This window comes from Nyctereutes procyonoides, unplaced genomic scaffold (assembly GCF_905146905.1).
Source record: "Nyctereutes procyonoides isolate TBG_1078 unplaced genomic scaffold, NYPRO_anot_genome, whole genome shotgun sequence".
Lineage (NCBI taxonomy): Eukaryota > Metazoa > Chordata > Mammalia > Carnivora > Canidae > Nyctereutes > Nyctereutes procyonoides.
Window position 1 is genome coordinate 21,520,873 of NW_026575133.1, and position 19,471 is coordinate 21,540,343.

Consider the following 19,471-nt stretch of genomic DNA (forward strand, 5'->3'; position numbering starts at 1 on the left):
ACATGCAACATACAAAATCTGTGTTAATCGACTGTTTCTGTTGTAAGGCTTCCAGTCAACAGTAGGCTATTAGTAAAGTTTTGGAGGAGTGAAAAGTGATACTCTGATTTTGAACTACATGGGGGTTGGTGCCCCAAGCCCCCGCATTGTTCAAAGGTCAACTATACTGGCAAAAGAAACCAAATGAGAAAATACAAATATGAAAACACACAGCCTGTTTAAATCTTAATAGCAAAATAATGTTAGATTATCTTGCTGAGTTCACAGTGTGAAGAGCCCTGAAATCCTTGCTTAGGAGTATGGTCTTTTGCTAAATAGAGATTCAAAGGTTAAGAAAACAGATGATGTGAGGGGGTGCCTGGGTGGCTCAGGGCAGGTCATGATCTTAGGTCGTGGAATAGAGCCCTACATCAGGCTCCCTGTCAGTGACTCTGCTTGAGATTCTCTCTCCCTCTCCTTCTGCCCCTCCCTCCTCAAATAAATAAATCTTTTTAAAAAATGATGTAAGTCTGAAAAAAAAAAAAACCAAAATGGACTGAGGCAAGGTGCACAGTCAAGGTACAAACTAGAAACCTTTCTCTATTTTTCAGCCCAGTATCAATGAGGACCTAAACTAGGCATGTGGCATGGGATAAATCTGAGATTCTTTTTAAGGGGGAAAATTATCAAGACTTGTGATTCCTTTCCGATCTCTATTCTATTACTCATCACATTCCAGTGTATTAAAATGATCATTACACCTTTCTCCTAAGCAGAATAAACTCACATCTTAATTATCTCTGCAGCCTAAGCATCTAGCACATGTGCTCACACATGGACATTATGTTTGCTGACCTGAACATTCTCAAACCACTGTTACCCTCCTTCTCTACACCTCAAGTCCCCTTCAGCAACAGCCAACATTTCTATGGAAACCAAATCGATCTCTCAATCCTCTCACCCTGCCTCTCTTCCAACTGGCCATGGTTTTAGCTAAATACTGTTTCTCTGATCCCTGCAAATGTATCCTAGATACTTTTTTCTCCCTTCTCATTACCACCAAGTCCACAATTTCTCATCCAAGATTCCTGGGGCCAGATATGTGCCATAATTCAGAACTTTTCAGATTTAGAAGGTTATCTAGAGACTGGGAATATCAATGCATTGGTATTTCTAGGAGAAAATATAAAACACATAAAAATACCTGGAAAAGAAATATATGAATGCTCCCCTCAAGTTCCTCACGGGTTTAGACCAAGTTTTACTACCATGTGAGTTTTGACACCAAACCTACAAAAAGAAAAATCCATTTGCAAAGCTTTTTTTTTGGGAATTGCAGATAAAGAACCACAGACCTGTAATTCACCTGGTCTACTGCAACCACTATTTACCTACATCTCATTCCTTCCTATTCCAACCCATCTTGTAGTCTCTTGTATTTCACATTAATCTAAGAAACAACTCCTGGCATTCAAGGGTTTCTACAATTTAGCTCCAACCTGCCTTTTTTTCAGCCTTATCTCCTCCCAATCTCTCTCAAATGTCACACTCTATCTTCACAGGACCACTCCTTACTGCCCAAGCCTATCCAAAAACTGCCTTTGCTTATGAAGTGCCCTCAGCCTAAATAGACTCCTCCCCAAACATCTACTCATTCTTCATAGCATTTCATTTTTTAAAATTTATTCATGAAAGACAGAGAGAGAGAGAGAGAGAGAGGTAGAGACATAGGCAGAGAGAAAAGCAGGCTCCCCATGGGGAGTCTGATGCAGGACTTGATCGCAGGACCCCAGGATCACACCCTGAGCCAAAGGCAGACACTCAACCACTGAGTCACCCAGGTGCCCCCCTCATGGTGTTTTGTTTTTTTTTTAAAGATTTTATTTATTCATTCATGAGAGACACAGAGAGAGAAAGAGGCACAGACACAGGCAAAGGGAGAAGCAGGCTCCATGCAGGGAGCCGGACATGGAACTCAATCCCGGGTCTCCAGGATCACACTCTAGGCCAAAGGCGACACTAATCCACTGGGCCACGGGGGCTACCCAGGCGTTTCTTTTTTTTTTTTTTTTTTTAGGCGTTTCATTTTTAATGCCACTTCTTCTTTATTCCTCCATCTGGCTGTGATTATTACACCTTTTCTCAGACAGGGCACTTTTCTTATTGTGCTTTGTACCACCATTCCTTGAATACTTCTTATCATTCCAAAGGCCTACTAGCAAAGATTGTGACCTAATTCTTTGAGTTTCCTTTGCATTTGTTTTCTAATTTCTTTTCTTTTCTTTTTTTTTTTTTATGATAGTCACGCAGAGAGAGAGAGAGAGAGAGAGAAGCAGAGACACAGGAGGAGGGAGAAGCAGGCTCCATGCACCGGGAGCCCGACATAGGATTCGATCCCGGGTCTCCAGGATCGCGCCCTGGGCCAAAGGCAGGCGCCAAACCGCTGCACCACCCAGGGATCCCCCCGTTTTCTAATTTCTTGAGATAAATGCTAATGTCATTGATGCACTAACTTCTCATTATGATTGTGGACTTGTCCGTTCTTTGCGTCTGTTAATTTTTGTGGCTGTATTATTGGGTGCATACACATTTAGAAATGTTAACTTCCAAGAACTGGAACTTTTTATAAAAAGTTTTCTTTATATCAAATAATACCTCTTGCTCTGAATCTACTCCTTTTTTTTTTTTTAATCAATGTAGTTATATCATCTTTCTTTCTGGCTAATGTCTGTACATCTTCCATCATTTATTGGCAATCCTTCTGTCTAAAATTATCTAAGTACACTGCCTCATATTAGCAGCACTGAATAAGGTTACACAATTTCACTCAGTTTGATAATCTGCTTACTTCTTTCAGTGCAGTAGTCTTTAACATTTCACATAATTGACATATGAAGCTTAAATTTATCTTACTATTCGTTTTCTATGTTTCCCATCTGTTCTCTGTACCTTATTTTTTCTTGACTTTATTATTTTATAAATTATTCCATTTTCTCCATTATCCTATTAATTACATTTTCTTTTATCATTCTTTTAGTGGTTACCCTAAAATTATAGACTGTATCCCTGTTCTATCAGTCTAAACTAAATTAGTACTTTTACCTCTTCCTACACAGTGTAAGGACCTTAGGACATTTTAAATCCATTTACTCCCTTCCATCTTATATCCAATTATCATGTGTTTTGATTATATGTATTTTATGCCCTATAAGACATTATCATTATTATTCTACACCTGCATATGTATCTTCTCCGTTGTTCTTCATTCCTACCTGATTCTCCAAGTTTTCATCTAGGACCACTTTCTTTCTATCTGAAGAATACTCTTAATTTCTTTAAGGTGAGAGACTACTGGTGATGGATTCTCTCAATTCTTATCTAAAAATATATTTTACCATTTCTCTTACTTTTATGCTCATCTCCTAATATGACTAGTTATTTCTTTTTCTTTTTTTTTTAAGATTTATTTATTTATGATAGACATAAAGACAGAGAGGCAGAGACACAGGAGGAGGGAGAAGCAGGCCCATGCTGGGAGCCCGACATGGGACTCGATCCCGGGACTCCAGGATCGTGCCCTGGGCCAAAGGCAGACGCCAAACCGTTGAGCCATCCAGGGATCCCCTGACTAGTTATTTCTGATTGAAGGCCAGATATTGTTTATGAAAAATCAGACAACGAATTTGATGCCTAGGATAATGTTATCTTTCTCTGGAGACAATTTACTTTTGCTTCTGGTAAGCAACTAGAAGCACCAGTAAATCCAGACCATTTTAATGCAGTCAGGAATCAGGCTCCAGGGACAATGGTCTATAACTTATTATTCTTACTACTCCTGGGATGTGATCCTTCAGGTTTAATGGACCCTAAACTCTCAATTTTGATCATCCTATTCCCATAAGCCCATCAAAACGCTATTAAACTGCTCAGCCTAAGAGGGAGAAGCAGGTTCCTAGCAGGAGCCTGATGTGGGACTTGATTCCAGAACTCCAGGATCACACCGTGAGCCAAAGACAGGTGCTCAACCACTGAGCCACCCAGGCGTCCCCATTATAATCTCTTTTATTAAAAGAGAGGGACAAATGGGTGGAGCAATTCGTTAAGTGTTCAACTCTTGGGATTCCTGGGTCCGGGTATAGAGTTTCACATTGGGCTTCCTGCGAGGAGCCTGCTTCTCCCCCTGCCTATGTCTCTGCCTCTCTCTCTGTGGCTCTCAGAATAAATAAAATCTTTAATTAAAAGTGTCCAAATCTTGGTTTTGGCTCAGGTCATGATCTGACAGTTGTGAGATTAAGCCCCATATTGGGCTCTATGATCCACATCACTGAGGAGTCTACCTTAGATTATCTGCTTTCAGTGTGTAGACAATGTAGTAGACAGGATAAACCAGAGAACCTGAAGTCAGATAGACCTGGATTCAAAGCAGGCTCTGCCACTTACTAGCTCAGTGGCTAGTAAGTTTCTTGGAGGGCTAAACATAACACATGCAAGAATGCCAGGCACACAGCAGGTGCCCATGGCAGTAATCACTCATGTTACTCCCAACAGGTCAGAGAAGCTCTCTGATGTCAGGTGGGCTGCGGAGTGTTCCAGTCTTTGAGCCTTCAAAGTGCTGCTGAAGAAGATGCCTGAGGCTTATGCTTTTCGTAGTGTTCATTTCTTCCCCAACCAGCAAGAAGACAAAACTTTTAACAGCTGCCAATCAACTTTTATCTCTATGAGACATGTTGTCAACCAATGATAATTGGTCAAAGTGTATTTTACATTTTACTTAAAAATATTGTTTCTGTTCATCTGACTTTAAATGCCATGTGCTGGTGGCAAGCCCAGATTATGAATGATTCATGCATAGACACAATGACTAATTAAACCCGATAGAGACTATTCATTAAAAAATAGAAATGCAAACTTCTACCCAAGGGCTTGCAAGTAAACTCTGCAGGAGGCATTTGAAGAAGGTTTATAACCTCAGCTTTCTTAGTCAACAGCACTGCAGATGATGGTTGAAAAAAGTGCTTGCATTCATACACTTTCTTATGCAAAAAAAACAATAATAAAAAAAAAATAAATTGCTCAGCCTATTAGCCTCTTTTTCCAAAATAAACAGGTGCTCCTTGTGGAGAAATGGTTCAAATGCTAGACTGCCCTCTCTGGGTTTCCTTCTTCTCAGATCCTAGTCCTTTAATTCTTTGCTTTTTATAGCAACCTTAATCATTTTTAAAATCATTAATCAGTAGGAGGGTTAGTCCAAATTATCTAGTCTTACCAATCACATATCTGCTGCTATACCTAATAGAGTTCCTTGCACACCTGAATGGAAGGCACTGGCTACATCAGGTTTCCCTCTAGGAGCCCCTGCAATAAATCAACCAGCTCAGTTCTTTATACTAACCACAAACTCAACTGTGACTGAGAAAGGCAATAGGGAGTATTTAAGGTTTTTGAACAAGAAAGTATGCCCATCAAATTAGTGTTTTTAGTTTACCCAGCCAAAAACAAAGAGTGGAGAAAAACAAACCAATTAGGAGATTACTGCAATAACGATGTGAAGAAGGAAAAGAGACAGAGGTAAGTGAAACAACAGTGTTCTATCAATCTTAACAATTACCTGAGAACAAGAGGTAAAGGAGAAAAACGGAGTCAAAGATAAACATGAAATCTCAAGTCTAAGAGTGAAAATGACTTGGGTAAAGAGGAATTCAGAGTTAGACATAAATATGAAGTATCCACAAGAAGAAATCCAAGTTGAAATTTCAATAGACATTTAAAGACCCTGGTCTGAGCCCTTACCAGAAGCATGATGATTGCTAAAAATTTCAACAGAATTTTCCAAAAACTAACAATATTATTCACTAAACTAGGAAACCAGTCACCTATTTCCATTCACTGGTATGTTAAAAAAAATCAAGACTGGCAATTAACATCTGAGGCTTTGGAGACGTGAAAAAAGGAAAATATACTAACAGAGAATTTATCACATTTAAAGAAAAAGAGAAGTGCAAGGGACAGGGTCGGGGAAGAATGGTTTAAAAAAAAACTAAGACAAAATACACTGCTTACAGTTCAAACAATCTAATCTGGTAACAGATTTTTTAAAAACTATAGATTTACATACAACATAATAGTAAGAAGAATTCTAAGTGGGGTTAGCTATTTAAGTGATTTTAGTAACTTAATAAACTTAATAACAAAAAAGCTTTTTAAAGTTACTGAGGTGGGGACGCCTGGGTGGCTTAGCAGGTGGGCTCCTGCCTTTGGTTCAGGGCCTGATCCCAGGAGCCAGGATCGAGTCCCACAGTGGGCTCCCTGTGAGGAGCCTGCTTCTCCCTTTGCCTGTGTCTCTCTGTGTCTCTCATGAATAAATAAATGAATCTTTAAAAAAATAAGAAAAATAAAGTTACTAAGGTGGAAAAGTCATTGTTTCTTTTAAAATGAAAGAAACAGGGATCCCTGGGTGGCGCAGCGGTTTGGCGCCTGCCTTTGGCCCAGGGCGCGATCCTGGAGACCCGGGATCGAGTCCCACGTCGGGCTCCCGGTGCATGGAGCCTGTTTATCCCTCTGCCTGTGTCTCTGCCTCTCTCTCTCTCTCATTCTATGTGACTATCATAAATAAATAAAAATTTAAAAAAAAAAAAATAAATAAAATGAAAGAAACAAAATTTTTATGAGGTGGCATGTTAGATTACACTCTTACACAAGAACATTTAGATTTAACAAATTAAAATCTTTTGAAATCTCTGAAAATAGTATTACCAAGCTCTTAAGTCAATAACTGGAGAATATGGAACATTATTTCATATACTCTTCACTCAGTCTCACCAACAGGATATGCCTTTTGATGGAGATGAATAAATCACTCTGACATGTAAACTATACAAACCAGCAGCTATTTTAAGATGTCCTTGAAAGATAAAGGCCCATGCCCTGAAGGTCCAACTTATTGATTATCAACACCAGCACTACATTTCTGATTATCTCTGCCAAATGCAACTCATCCCACTCTTGTTTTAGCTCATAACAACAGTATTTTGTTTCTAAAATCAGAGCAGCAAACAAAACATTCCAACCAAAATACAACTTTTCTGGCTAATGTATCCCATTCTGTTCCATGTGAAAAGTGCTCTTAAGGTCTCTATAAAAGCAGACATTATGCAAAGATTATGCCACATATTTGGGACACTGAATAAATTAATAAATCGAATTAACTGAACTCTAAATAAATAAAATGCCCAAATGCCTAGAGAACATAAAGATTAGTAATCATGTGAAGCTAATTATGCTACTCTTTCCATGGTAAAGGTCAAATTTAGTTGCTGAGCAATTTACTCAACAATCATTTGCTGAGCTGTAATGGTGCCAGACATGAAGCATAAAGAGACACACATGACAGAATCCCTGCGTTCAATGGAGGACCTGTAAAGTGGCCAGACATGTATGCAGACCTGTATACAACACAATCACTGCTAACAGGGTTGTTACTGCCAAGATGCTATAAGTCCATGAAAGAGGAAATTCCAATGGTCTGTTTTGTTTTGAGGACAGCACGAGAACTCCAGAACACTCCACACAGGTGGACACTAATGAGTTTAAGTCTGGGAAAACAACAGAGGATTGGCCAAGCAGGAAGTAGGAGACAAAGTATCTTAGAACTCTCCTTAAAGAAACCAGATATTTCAGTAAAGCCATTTCAGTTCAGTGTTGAGAAAATTTTTAAGAATAGTATTAGCATGTTTAATCAAAAGGCACACAGCAGCTGCATAGCAGAATTAAGATGAAAACCAAGGTCCCCGTGTTTTTATCCACTTCACTAGGCCATTTAACAATGGTCAGACTTTATAATCTTACAAAAGATACCATTCTGAAGATTTTTTTTTATAGCCCATATTGCTAAATTATAAGTAGAACATGTATTGATTCTAAAAATCAACTAAATTCCCTGGTTTTACATCACAGGTTATCTTTACATTTATCAGGATAGTTTCCAAAATACTAACATCAAAAGAGATAGCACTCTTATGTTTTAGTTTTTAATAAAAATTCCTACTGTGTAATGTAAAAACTATTTACTCTTATAATATAGCTGTATTAGCAAGGATGTGGGAAAACAGGCACTTCACTGATAAATACATAACTGGTTGGAATGCTACTTTGGTACTACTTTTGCGAACTATGATATGGTCAGATGTAGTCAATGCTGCAACACTGTTAGTAAGTAATAGCCAAAGACTAGAAGGAATGTAAATATTCCTCAATCAAAAAACAGTTAAATAAATGAAGGTACATCAATAAAGAAAGGTGCAACAGAACAATCAGACATTCATGATAAAGAATAAAGGAACTCTAGGCACAATGACAGGGCTCATTCTCCAAAATATCCAAAACTTACTCTCTGAACCTCAGTGACTCCAAAGTACTAGTACCCCAGACAGCCCAGCTGGGCAAATTACAGGTTACCTTCATTACTGACAACTGGGCAAACAAACTCATGGCAAAAATGTAGCCAAGGAGCCTTCCAAAACTATCAGTTAGACTGAGCTATCACTGATAACACCATATTATAGTGTCCCTCGCAAAATATTTTAAAACAACATTCTAACTGTAAGAATGAAAAGAGGTCTTACAGTGCTTAGAAAAACTAAATACGAGAAAAATTCACCCAAAAACTCTAATATGATTAATTTAGCAAATCACAATTCTGTTGGTCAAATTCATGATCTAATAAGAAATCAGAGCCCAAAAGTATAATAAACAGTATAAAATTTCCAATTCACATTTCATAGATACAAATAAGACAAGTTACATATTTTGTCCTGATAATTTGAAGCAAAATGATTTGCCTTCCGTTTTAGAAGATTATTTAGTATTACTTCAATAATGCCAAGTCAATGTTAATAAAACAACCCTTTTTGAGGATATTGAGTTCCTTGTTGATCTAAGGAAAGCTCTGGTACTCCCTGAACCCCAAAGCCCACCTAATGTTTGATAAAAAACATGATCACATTCAGATTTCTACTAGAAAAATTTTATTCAAACAAGCAGTAAATTATTTACTGGTAAACATGTGATATATATTTCATTCAAAAGGTATTTAATGCCTCATATGTATCAGATACTAGGCTAGGTATTAACAGCACAGTAACAAAGAAGTCAGACATGTTTCTTGCCCTCTCAGAAAATACTGGGGACAGAGGGAAGTACAGACACAGCTAAATAAGAAATTATAATACACAAACGAACTACAATAATATACGAGGTGTTACAGAGGCACAAATGGTCCCCAAACCCAGGCTTCAGGGAACAAGGTATCAGAGAATGTTTCCCAAAACAAATGATATCCAACCTGCAGCCAAAATTGTAAATTCACACTGACCAAAAAAATAAGAGGGCAGAGAAAAACAAAGAATGTTTTAGGCGGTGAAGTTAACATGGTAAAAGCCAAGAAGTGAGAGAGAGTGCTACATAACTGTTCAAGGAGCTGAAATAAATTCAGTATACAGGAGCAGAGACGTAATATAAGAGGCCACAGAAATAAGCAGGAATCAGATCATGAAAGGTTTCTTAAAGCATATTAAAAAGTTTAAACTTCAATCTAAGAGAAAAAAGATAATCAGATTTATGCTTTAGAAACAACCACTTTGACAGAAATGTAGAATAAGCAAGAGGCGTGAAGACCAGAGGCAGAGCAACCAGCGAGGATTAGCATTTCAGTAAAACACGAGAGGATGGATGGTAGCCTGGACTGCCAGTGGCAAGTGAACAGAAGCGGACAAGAGCCAAGGGAGAAATGAGGAGCAAATAAGATTTGGTAATGAACTGAATGTGAGAAATAAGGGCAAAGGGAGAGGCAAGAATTAGTAAGCAAATTAACTCAAAGCTATAATGCACAGATCTTGGGTTTCAATTACAACTTAAATACAAGCCTAGGTACTAAATATATTTGTTAAATGAGCAAAGACTGCGCAGTTAAGTGGCAAAAAGATTAATAAAACAGTTTACAGGGATCCCTGGGTGGCGCAGCGGTTTAGCGCCTGCCTTTGGCCCAGGGCATGATCCTGAAGTCCCCGGATCAAATCCCACGTCGAGCTCCCTGCATGGAGCCTGCTTCTCCCTCTGCCTATGTCTCTGCCTCTCTCTCTGTGTGTGACTATCATGAATAAATAAATAAAATCTTTAAAAAAAAAAAAAACAGTTTACACTCTAACAATAGGAAAAGTATACTTTTGGCTATGATAAACATAGCTCTCACTGTAATTTTTTTTTCCTCTCACTATAATTTTTAAAAAAAATAGCTACATTAGTATAACAACTGTTTCGGGTAAACAAGACCAAGATACCTCAGAGCACAAGGTAAGTGAGGAACAATATCCAAGGCCAAAGCAGGCCCCAACAGTTGCTAGAAACTGGGTATTTCAGAATTGCTGGAACACTTCCTAAGTGTGATATGGACCCTGGTCATCTATTGCTGAATGACTTTTCTACACAACATATTATTTCTACATCAGAACTAAAATATTATCTGGCCCTGGCATAAAGACAGTCCCAGATCTTCAAGCACTGGAAACTTTACTAAGGCAGGGAGGGGCAGGGAGCAGAAGCCAAGTGCTTCCTTAAACAGAATGTTTCTACAGCTTGCCCCATCCAGATTTTACAGCTGGGATTACGTTCATCTAAAGAGGGCTTATCAACAAAATGCTGACTTCAACTGTTTTTATATTAGCAAATATCAGAAACTAGCAGGCAAACACCACTTTCCACAGAGAATACCAAAAAATGTTACAGTAAAAACTTAAAATATACATATGTTTATTATAAAAGTCATCAAAATCTGAAGTTAGCAGAAATAACAAAGTTTTAAATAAAAGAAACATTGACATGGTAATAAATGGAATCAGTTAACATCTATTCAATTTAAAAAGCTCCACAATTTATTTCTAATTTTCTACCAATTTACTCTAAAGGATAGACATACTCATCTAGAAAATATTTATAAATTTATACTATAATCAAATTAACAAGCCTCCAAAAATGTATTCTACAGACTAATTCCAAACAGTCCAAAAATCTCAAGGAAGCAAAAATCAGTAACAATCAGTTCTTTACCTGCAGCTCCTTGGAGACTCGCTCTAGGTGATTAGTTATCTTTTTAATCAGATCACTGTACATCTGTTCTGAGTGCTGCTGGCAGACACATTTATACACACAACTGCAGGGGAAAACCAAAACAGAAAAACCAAGTTAACGGTGAAGCATTCAACCTAAGATGAATGCATACTTTGGATACACAGTCACGGGGCAAATAATTCAGGCCTAATAAAAGTAACCAATCACAAGTTTTTAATCGAAAGAGAGAAAGAAAGCAAGGAAGTATGGTTTTTTCTGAGGAGGGGAGGAGAAGAGGGAGAGGATCTTAAGCAGACTCTGCATTGAGCAGGGAGCCCAAAGAAGGGCTCAATCTCATGACCCTAAGATCATGACCTGAGCAGAAATTAAGAGTTGAACACTTAACTGACTGAGCCACATAGGCACCCCGACCAATCACAACTTTTAAACAGAAATTTACCTTGCCCTAATCAGTGTTCAGATAAAAGAGCTACTACCACTATCTGCAAATCTTTCTGAGTACTGTGTTACACATTTTGGCAGTACTAGGTAATTTAGTATTGGGTGATAATCTGAAACTGGGACTATGATAACTACTTATAAACCAGTTTCACTCTCTCATTTCAATGCATGTCAAAATAAAGGAGAGTGATAATTCACACCAAGCTTCTAACTCACAAAAAAGGTTTGTAATGTAACCTCTTTATGCATCACTTGTGTAGAACAACACAACTATCATCACCTCCTCCTCTGTGACTGCGTTGAACTCATGTCCCACCCCAGGTCCTCACTGCTTCCACTTACAAGGACCTGGGAAACAAAGTAACCAAAGACAGAACTGTGTGTCAATAAACATCAACAAACTAAGCTAGGGTCTGTCTCTCTGTGAGATCAAAAAATACAGATTTTTACACCAGGTACTTGTCATTCTTTTTCGCTAACCTCCAAAGTTCTTCATTATGTATAGCAGGGGTAGCAGGCTGAGATGGGAGGAAGTCTAAGTGAGTTAGGGTTAACTCTACCTTGATTTGAAAGCCAATTCTGAAGCAGAAAGTATAAGCCAAACCTCTAGCCTCTAAGTGTGAAATATACAAATAACCTACAAAGTCACCTTATGAATATTATATGTATATATACTGCCATATTTCAAGGTGTCATGAACCTTATTGTACCCTCTCAAACCCAGGTAAATGAAATCTTGACTTACCTGTATATCTGTTCATAGGATATGGGGATATAGTCACCAGGACTCTGAGTTAAAAGCTGATCTATGGCACCATCCAATTTTGGCCAGTATGTGCTCTTATAATCTTCAATAGTTATAACATTCATTACTAAAAGTAAAACATAAAATAAATATTACTATATACCACATGCAAAGGAAGCACAAATCACAGCAATTCTGTGCTCTCAAATTCCTTTCACTTAATCTAATTTGATGCTCTATCACCTAAATACTACTAAATTACTAACCTATTTCAAAAAAATGAATACAGCCATCTTGCCAGGGAAATTAAAGCAGCCATTAATTGTGATGTAAAAAGGAATGACATGGGTCAGTTCATGGGTCCATCTTTAAAAATAAAAACAAAACAAGCAAGTATCATTGGTTTCCTTTTCCAGTTATCTGTTAACAGTGTCTGAGTCTCAAACACACACTCACCCTCCAAAATACATTGCCAATGATGTGACAAGATGGCCTATCCATGAACCACAATAAAGTCCTGGGAAATTATGAACTCCAACAATCAATCTTCAGAGACATCCCTGAACAAATTTACCTAACAATAGGACTATGGGGATTAAAGTCCAAATGCTACAGTAACAAAAGAAGTTGTCAGAAACTTGCAGGGATCTTTGGACCCCCAGTACTTCCTAGATACTACTACAGCTCTGACTCAGATTCCACCTATCTTACACTTGATAAGCCCAACAGAAAAAACATAAACGAACTGGAGACTTACAATGAGGCTTACCTCATTCCTACTGTCTGGCTCTTATTCCTTTAATCAAGGTTTCATAAAGCTTTATAACACCTGGTCCTAACAATCCAGGGTGTCAGCTGCTTCACAACAATGAAATGCTAACGTTAAAAAGAGCTACTACCCCCGCCTCCCATGGATAAAAGAGCTATCCAAAGAACCTAAAATTTCAAGACATTTTTTTTTAGATTTTACTTATTTATTCATGAGAGACAGACAGAAGACAAACAGCGAGAGAGAGAGAGAGAGAGAGAGAGAGAGAGAGAGAGAGAGTGAGAGAGAGGTAGAGACACAGGCAGAGACACAGGCAGAGGGAGAGGGAGAGGGAGAAGAAGCAGGCTCCATGCAGGGAGCTGGAGGCAGGACCTGATTCCGGGACTCCAGGATCAGGCCTCGGGCCGAAGGCAGGCGCTAAACCGCTAAGCCACCCAGGGATCCCCCGTTAGTTTAAGATTTTATGTTTATTTAAGAGACAGGTGAGGGACAAGCAGACTCTGCGCTAAGCACACAGCCCAACGCCAGGCTTGATCCCACAACCCTGATATCACACCCCACGCTAAAATCAGGAGTCTGAGGCTTGGGGCACTTGGGTGGCTCAGTGGTTGAGTGTTTGCCCTTGGCTCAGGTTGTTATTCCGGGGGTCCTGGGATCAAGTCCCGCAGGGAGCCTGCTTCTCCCTCTGCCTATGTCTCAGCCTCTCTTTCTGTGTCTCTCATGAATAAATAAAATCTTTAAAAAACAAACAAAAAAAAAAAACAAAAACAAACAAACAAACAAAAAAGGTCTGAGGGTTAATTGACTGAGCCACCCAGGCATCCAAAATACTCTGTCTTATGAAACACCACTATCTCAGGAGACAGGAGCTAACAACTACTAGATCAGGTATTTTATCAAAAACTGGAGAGCAAAGAGTTGACTTCCCCAAAAGTACATGGTTAATTACTGCCAGGAGTACCAGATAAAGAAAGCCTTATCTAGCACCTTTCCATCACATTACTGATTTCCAGATTCAGGTTCAAAATGTTTCTCACATGTATATGCCATCTGTCATTGTTGTTCAGTATTTTCTTTAAATCAATTCACTTTTTCTTGCTAAATTTGTTCTAAAGGACACTTGAGGAATGAACTATTGATTCATACAACATAGAATAATCTTAAATGCATTTCTGCCAACTTAAAGAATCAAACCACATATTATAAGATTATATAAGACTACATATTATAAGATTCTCACTTATATGATACTAATAAAGTCAAAACTATAAAAAGGAAAAACAGACTGGAAGCTCGAAGGTAGGGAGGACTGTCTACAAAGGGCAGCATGGGATAAACTCTTATGTAGAACCGTCCTAGTGAACACAGCACTCCAGGCATTTGTCAAAACCAACATACCATAAAAACTTACTGTATGAAACTTTAAAAAAAAAAATTAACCAGGATGTACTAGTAAAGATGGAATGAAAATCTTGACAAATGAATTCCTACACTGAAGGGAATGAAGAAACAAATGTTTTGACTACATATAAGGCTAAAAACCAAAGGAACTGTATATTCATGTCCAAAGACACACACAAAGATGGAGAAGGCCAGAGCACAGAGAGCCTTAGAAGCAATTTTATTTTTTTTACTTTTTTAAAAATTTTATTTATTTATTCACGAGAAACACAGAGGGAGAGAGAGAGAGAGGCACAGACACAGGCAGAGGGAGAAGCAGGCTCCATGCAAGGAGCCCGACGCGGGACTTGTTCCTGGGTCTCCAGGATCACACCCTGGGCTGAAGTTGGCGCTAAACCTCTGAGCCACCTGGGCAGCCCTTTAGAAGCACTTTTAAAGACTGGCTTTTACTCTGAGTAAGATGGGGACATCTGGAGGGTTTTAGATCAAGTGACGTGATCTGACTTAGGTTTTCTATGGCTCATCCAGCTGCTAAGGCATAACTGGGCAAAGTCAGGAGGTTGTGTGATGATGTAGGTTGAACCAGGTGGCAGCAGCAGGGATGAGGGAGGTCAGATTTGGAATATATTTTAAAAGCTGAGCCAACCAGATTTGCTGATGGTTTACATGGAGGAAGTGACAGAAGAGTAAAGGATGACTCCAAAGTTTGTCGCCTGAGCACCAAAGGATGGGGCTGTTGTTCACCAGGACAAGGAGGATGTAAGAGAAGCTGAGCATACTTGAGAGGACAGCAGAAATTATTGGTGTCCCACCCATGCACTCTGTCCACAGAGGCCACTGTCAACACCAATGCGGTGTTGTCAGAGGTGCTCTGACTGAATGAAGGAGGGGCAGCTTGGAAGTTCTAAAGAATTAACCACCCCAGGGCGCTTCAATAACAACTACCAAGAACTGGGTATATATTTGCCAGTATCTCCCTTTACTCTGGAGTATGACAAGGCTGAGGTGCCATGTCCTAGGCTGACTCCCAGAGCTCCCCACTGGGCTTACCCTCCTGTTGTCCACAGTGGTGACCTCTTTACTGGCTTCCTTACTTTTTCTGTCTCCACTCCCCTGCAGGTGCAGGGGAATCACCTCTTGTGCTTAAAACTATTTGTGCTTAAAAAAAGAGAAAAAAAGCAATCTATCAAAAATAGAAAAGCAGTGTTGTTTTCCATTAAACAAAAGGTGATATAAAAATAAATACAGTGTTATTAAATTCTAGCCATGTCCTATTGCCTGCTAAAAGGAGCTTCTGAGCCTGGAGCTTGCTTTCTCTGTGAAAAATGGAGATGGACCAATGTTGATAAGTGTTACACACTAGCTCCAAAATACCACTTTTCTGCTTTCTGAAGGACTCAAAGAAAACTGAAAACAAAAACTGGAAAGAACATCACTTTCTAACTATGGGATTCTAGGCTACTCAATCTCCAATCAATATATCACCTAAATCGTATCACATACCAGCTCTACACCAAAAATTGAAGCTTGAAGAAGGTAGGTGACATGCTCAAAAAGAAAACTTCAAGTACAGTAGCCAATAATTAACATAATCTCATGGGCACTCTGAGTGCTGCAATCAATGACTCCACCCTTGGGCAAGGATAGGGAGCAACCCTACTTCTCAAGCACGGGCTTTACACTTCATGAGGACTTACATGAAATAAAAATAGGATTAGTGTTACAAAGTCAAAGATACAAATAAGGAAGAAGAATCTAAAATGTAAAGTCCTGCAGCTGTAAGTACAGAACAGAGTCCCACTAAAGGAGGAGTCCCACTAAAGAAGTGGTAATTGCTGATGCCTCTCAAATATCTTTCATGTGGTGTGGTTGTTTCTCTTTTTTATGTTCTGCTTTTAAGTATCTCTGAAAAGAGACTTTAACACCAAAATGAAAAAGATATGATCAGGGTAAAAATCTTAAAGCCTATTTCCACATCAAAAAAAGTCATATCTATTTCTACTCTACATTTCCATATAATATGTAATAAAAAATCTATTTCTACATATATTTTGCTTGAAAAATAAATAAATAGGTAGCCAGTTCAGTTCACCTTAAATGCTAGCTGTAGTAGACTGAGTATTTGTGTCCCTTCCCCCAAAATTCATATGGTAAAATTTTAACCTCCTCTATGATGGCACTGAGTGGGACCTTTGGGAGGTGATTAGGTCTTGGGAGTTAGGTCCTCACAAATGGAATTACTGCCCGCAGAGAGCTTCCTCACTCCCAACACCCTGTAAGGACACAGCAAGACTAGTCTACTATGAACCAGGACACAGGCCTTCACCAGATTTGAATTTGCCACCACCTTCATCTTGGACTTCCCAACCTTCAGAACTGTGAAAAATAAGTTTCTGCTGTTTACAAGCCACTCAGTCTCTGATATGGTTATATAAGCTTGAATGGACGAGCTAATAACTTTCTTCTATGAAACCAGCCAATCTTCACCACAGTAGCAAAAGAATAGGAAAATAAAGATGAATATTAGGAGAACTAGAGGTAGTTTGAAGAATGAACACCTGCTGGTATATACTCTTAGCCAAAGATTAGGAAGGTTTTTCGTACCAATCTGCAGTCAGCACTTAAAATAACAGTCCAAAAAACTTTAAGGTATTTGTTATTTCCTTGCTAATCTCAACCCACCCCTGATTTAAAAATATATACAAATATATACAAAGCATGTATGTAAATGTGTGTGGTGTGTAGTTTTGAATTTTAAAACTAGTTCTTGTTAGAGAAGTGTGTGTAGTCAATCACTTCCAACTCTGTCCACAAAAAAGTTCAGATTGACCAAAAGAAACACAAAGCATGGAAACAAAACAAAAATGAAATTATCATTAAATTACTAAATTTTATCCAGGTTAGATTTTCCAGCTTGAAAATAATGAACTGGGCAGCCCCGGTGGCTCGGCGGTTTAGCACCACCTTCAGCCCAGGGCTGGATCCTGGAGACCCAGGATCGAGTCCCACATCAGGCTCCCTGCATGGAGCCTGCTTCTTCCTCTGCCTGCATCTGTGCCTCTCTCTCTCTCTCTCTCTCTCTCTCTCTCTTTCTCTGTCTTTCTCTCTCTCACTCGCTGTGTCTCTCATGAATAAATAAAAATAAAATCTTAAAAAAAATAATGAACTTCTTTTCAAACAGTTTAAAGAAGATATCATAAACTCAAAAGCCAACAAGGTCCAGGCCAGGAACATAGATGAGTAAAGGAAGCCTCATGTAAAGATAAAAATAAAATGAGCACCTCGAAGAACTGAACGGTGTACTGCCCTCTGGAGAGAGTTAAGTTCAAAATACGTAAAAACCCTAGTGGCAGCCTCAAAACATCATACCACAAAACCTAAACCTAGTAACACAGAAGATAAGTTCATGCAGCCTAAAACTTCCTCAGAAAGTTGTTTAATTGACCTTTACTGTGATGAAATAAAGTTTAAAACACATGGAATAGCTGAAATCTAAGGTTCAGGGATTTATTAGCAGGTTACTAAGAAACCACGAAAAATATGTAATTTATACCATGCAGGAGTAAATATGTTCATACTTTTTTATCTGAGTAATTTATTAAAACTTGACATTTATTACCAATCTCCCTCAAACGACACATACACCCCCTGGAGAAGAAACTTTCTGCTAGAGCCCCAATTCCAAACAGCATCTAGCTTATGCTAAGTACTCAATAACATATGTCATAACATATGTAAATTAATTTAATGAAAGTCAAAATAATGCTTACTATAAAAACAATTGGTGGTCTACCACTAGTCATTCTGAAATTAAAGCTTAAAGTATATTTTATTTCACACAGGCTGAAGCAAATCAAGGAAGCTCTCCTATTTCTTTTGAATTTCTTTGTTACTTGTTTATAAAAGGAAAATATATTCAGAAATTATATCACAGGTATTATTTTTTTTAAATAACTTTTCTTTTTTTTCTTTATTTTAAAGATTTTGTTTATTCTGTATCTCTCACTACAGAGAGAGAGACAGAGACAGAGACATAGGTAGAGGGAGAAGCAGGCTCCATGCAGGGAGCCTGATGTGGGACTTGATCCCGGTACTCCAGGATTATGGCCTGAGCCGAAGGCAGACACCCAACCACTGAGCCACCCAGGCATCCCTATATTATTAATTTACAATTGGTGTACTGCAAAGACCTCTCATAACCTTGTATCAGTGGTTCTTAAAATGTGAGGATACCCAGAACAGCATCAGTATCCCCTGGAAACTTGTTGTAAATGCCAAAAGCCAGGCCCTAACCCAAAACTACTAAATCAGAAACTTGGGGAGGAATTGGGAGTGACTCACAATACAGAAATCTGTTTACCAAGCCCTCCAGGTCATTCTTACACCTGCTCAAGTTTGAGAGCCACTGGACAGTCAGGGTCACAGGTGTGTTCTGTTTCTCAATTTCCAGGACATGGTTAGTCTGTTCTGAACAACTTGGAGTCAAATAAAGGTGTAAATGTATCAAAAATTTTAGGGATGCCTGGGTGGCTCAACGGTTGAGTGTCTGCCTTCAGTTCAGGGCATGATCCCAGGATTCAGATCTTATCCCTTATCCGGCTTCTTGCATGGAGCCTGCTTCTCCCTCTGCCTATGTCTCCGCCTCTCTGTCTCTCATGAATAAATAAATAAAATCTTTTAAAAAAGGAAAAATGTAAAAGAACAGCTAGGAACTGTTTTCATATCAGATTCCTTAATGTTCTACTCTTCGACATCCCTTTTCTCCCCACCAAGAACACTGCCTTTATTCAGAATTGACTCCTAAAAAATACAGCAAAGGCAATTATGAATTATTAAGCCAAAATTAAGAGGCCAAACTATGTCTCAAATGCAATGGCTTTAGATTAACTGTAATCAATTACAACTAGATAAGATGAAAGAATGAACCAGGACAAAAAGCTCTGGGTTTCTATTTAACTTTGCCTAGTATTATGTGATCTCAGGAAAAAAAAAAAAATTATGACTTCTTGTTGCCG

At 38.6% G+C, this 19,471-nt stretch overlaps 1 protein-coding gene across 2 annotated transcripts in view; it reads right to left on the reverse strand.

Annotated features, from left to right (window-relative positions):
* CACUL1 (CDK2 associated cullin domain 1) overlaps nucleotides 1-19,471 on the reverse strand; it is a 73,619-nt gene that overhangs the window by 37,490 nt on the left and 16,658 nt on the right. For both annotated transcript variants that reach the window (XM_055346187.1, XM_055346186.1), the window contains exons 2-3: nucleotides 12,287-12,413; nucleotides 11,080-11,182 (exon numbers count right to left, since the gene is read on the reverse strand). In XM_055346187.1, the coding sequence (XP_055202162.1) occupies nucleotides 11,080-11,182; nucleotides 12,287-12,413 (230 nt within the window). The remainder of the gene's footprint in view (nucleotides 1-11,079; nucleotides 11,183-12,286; nucleotides 12,414-19,471) is intronic.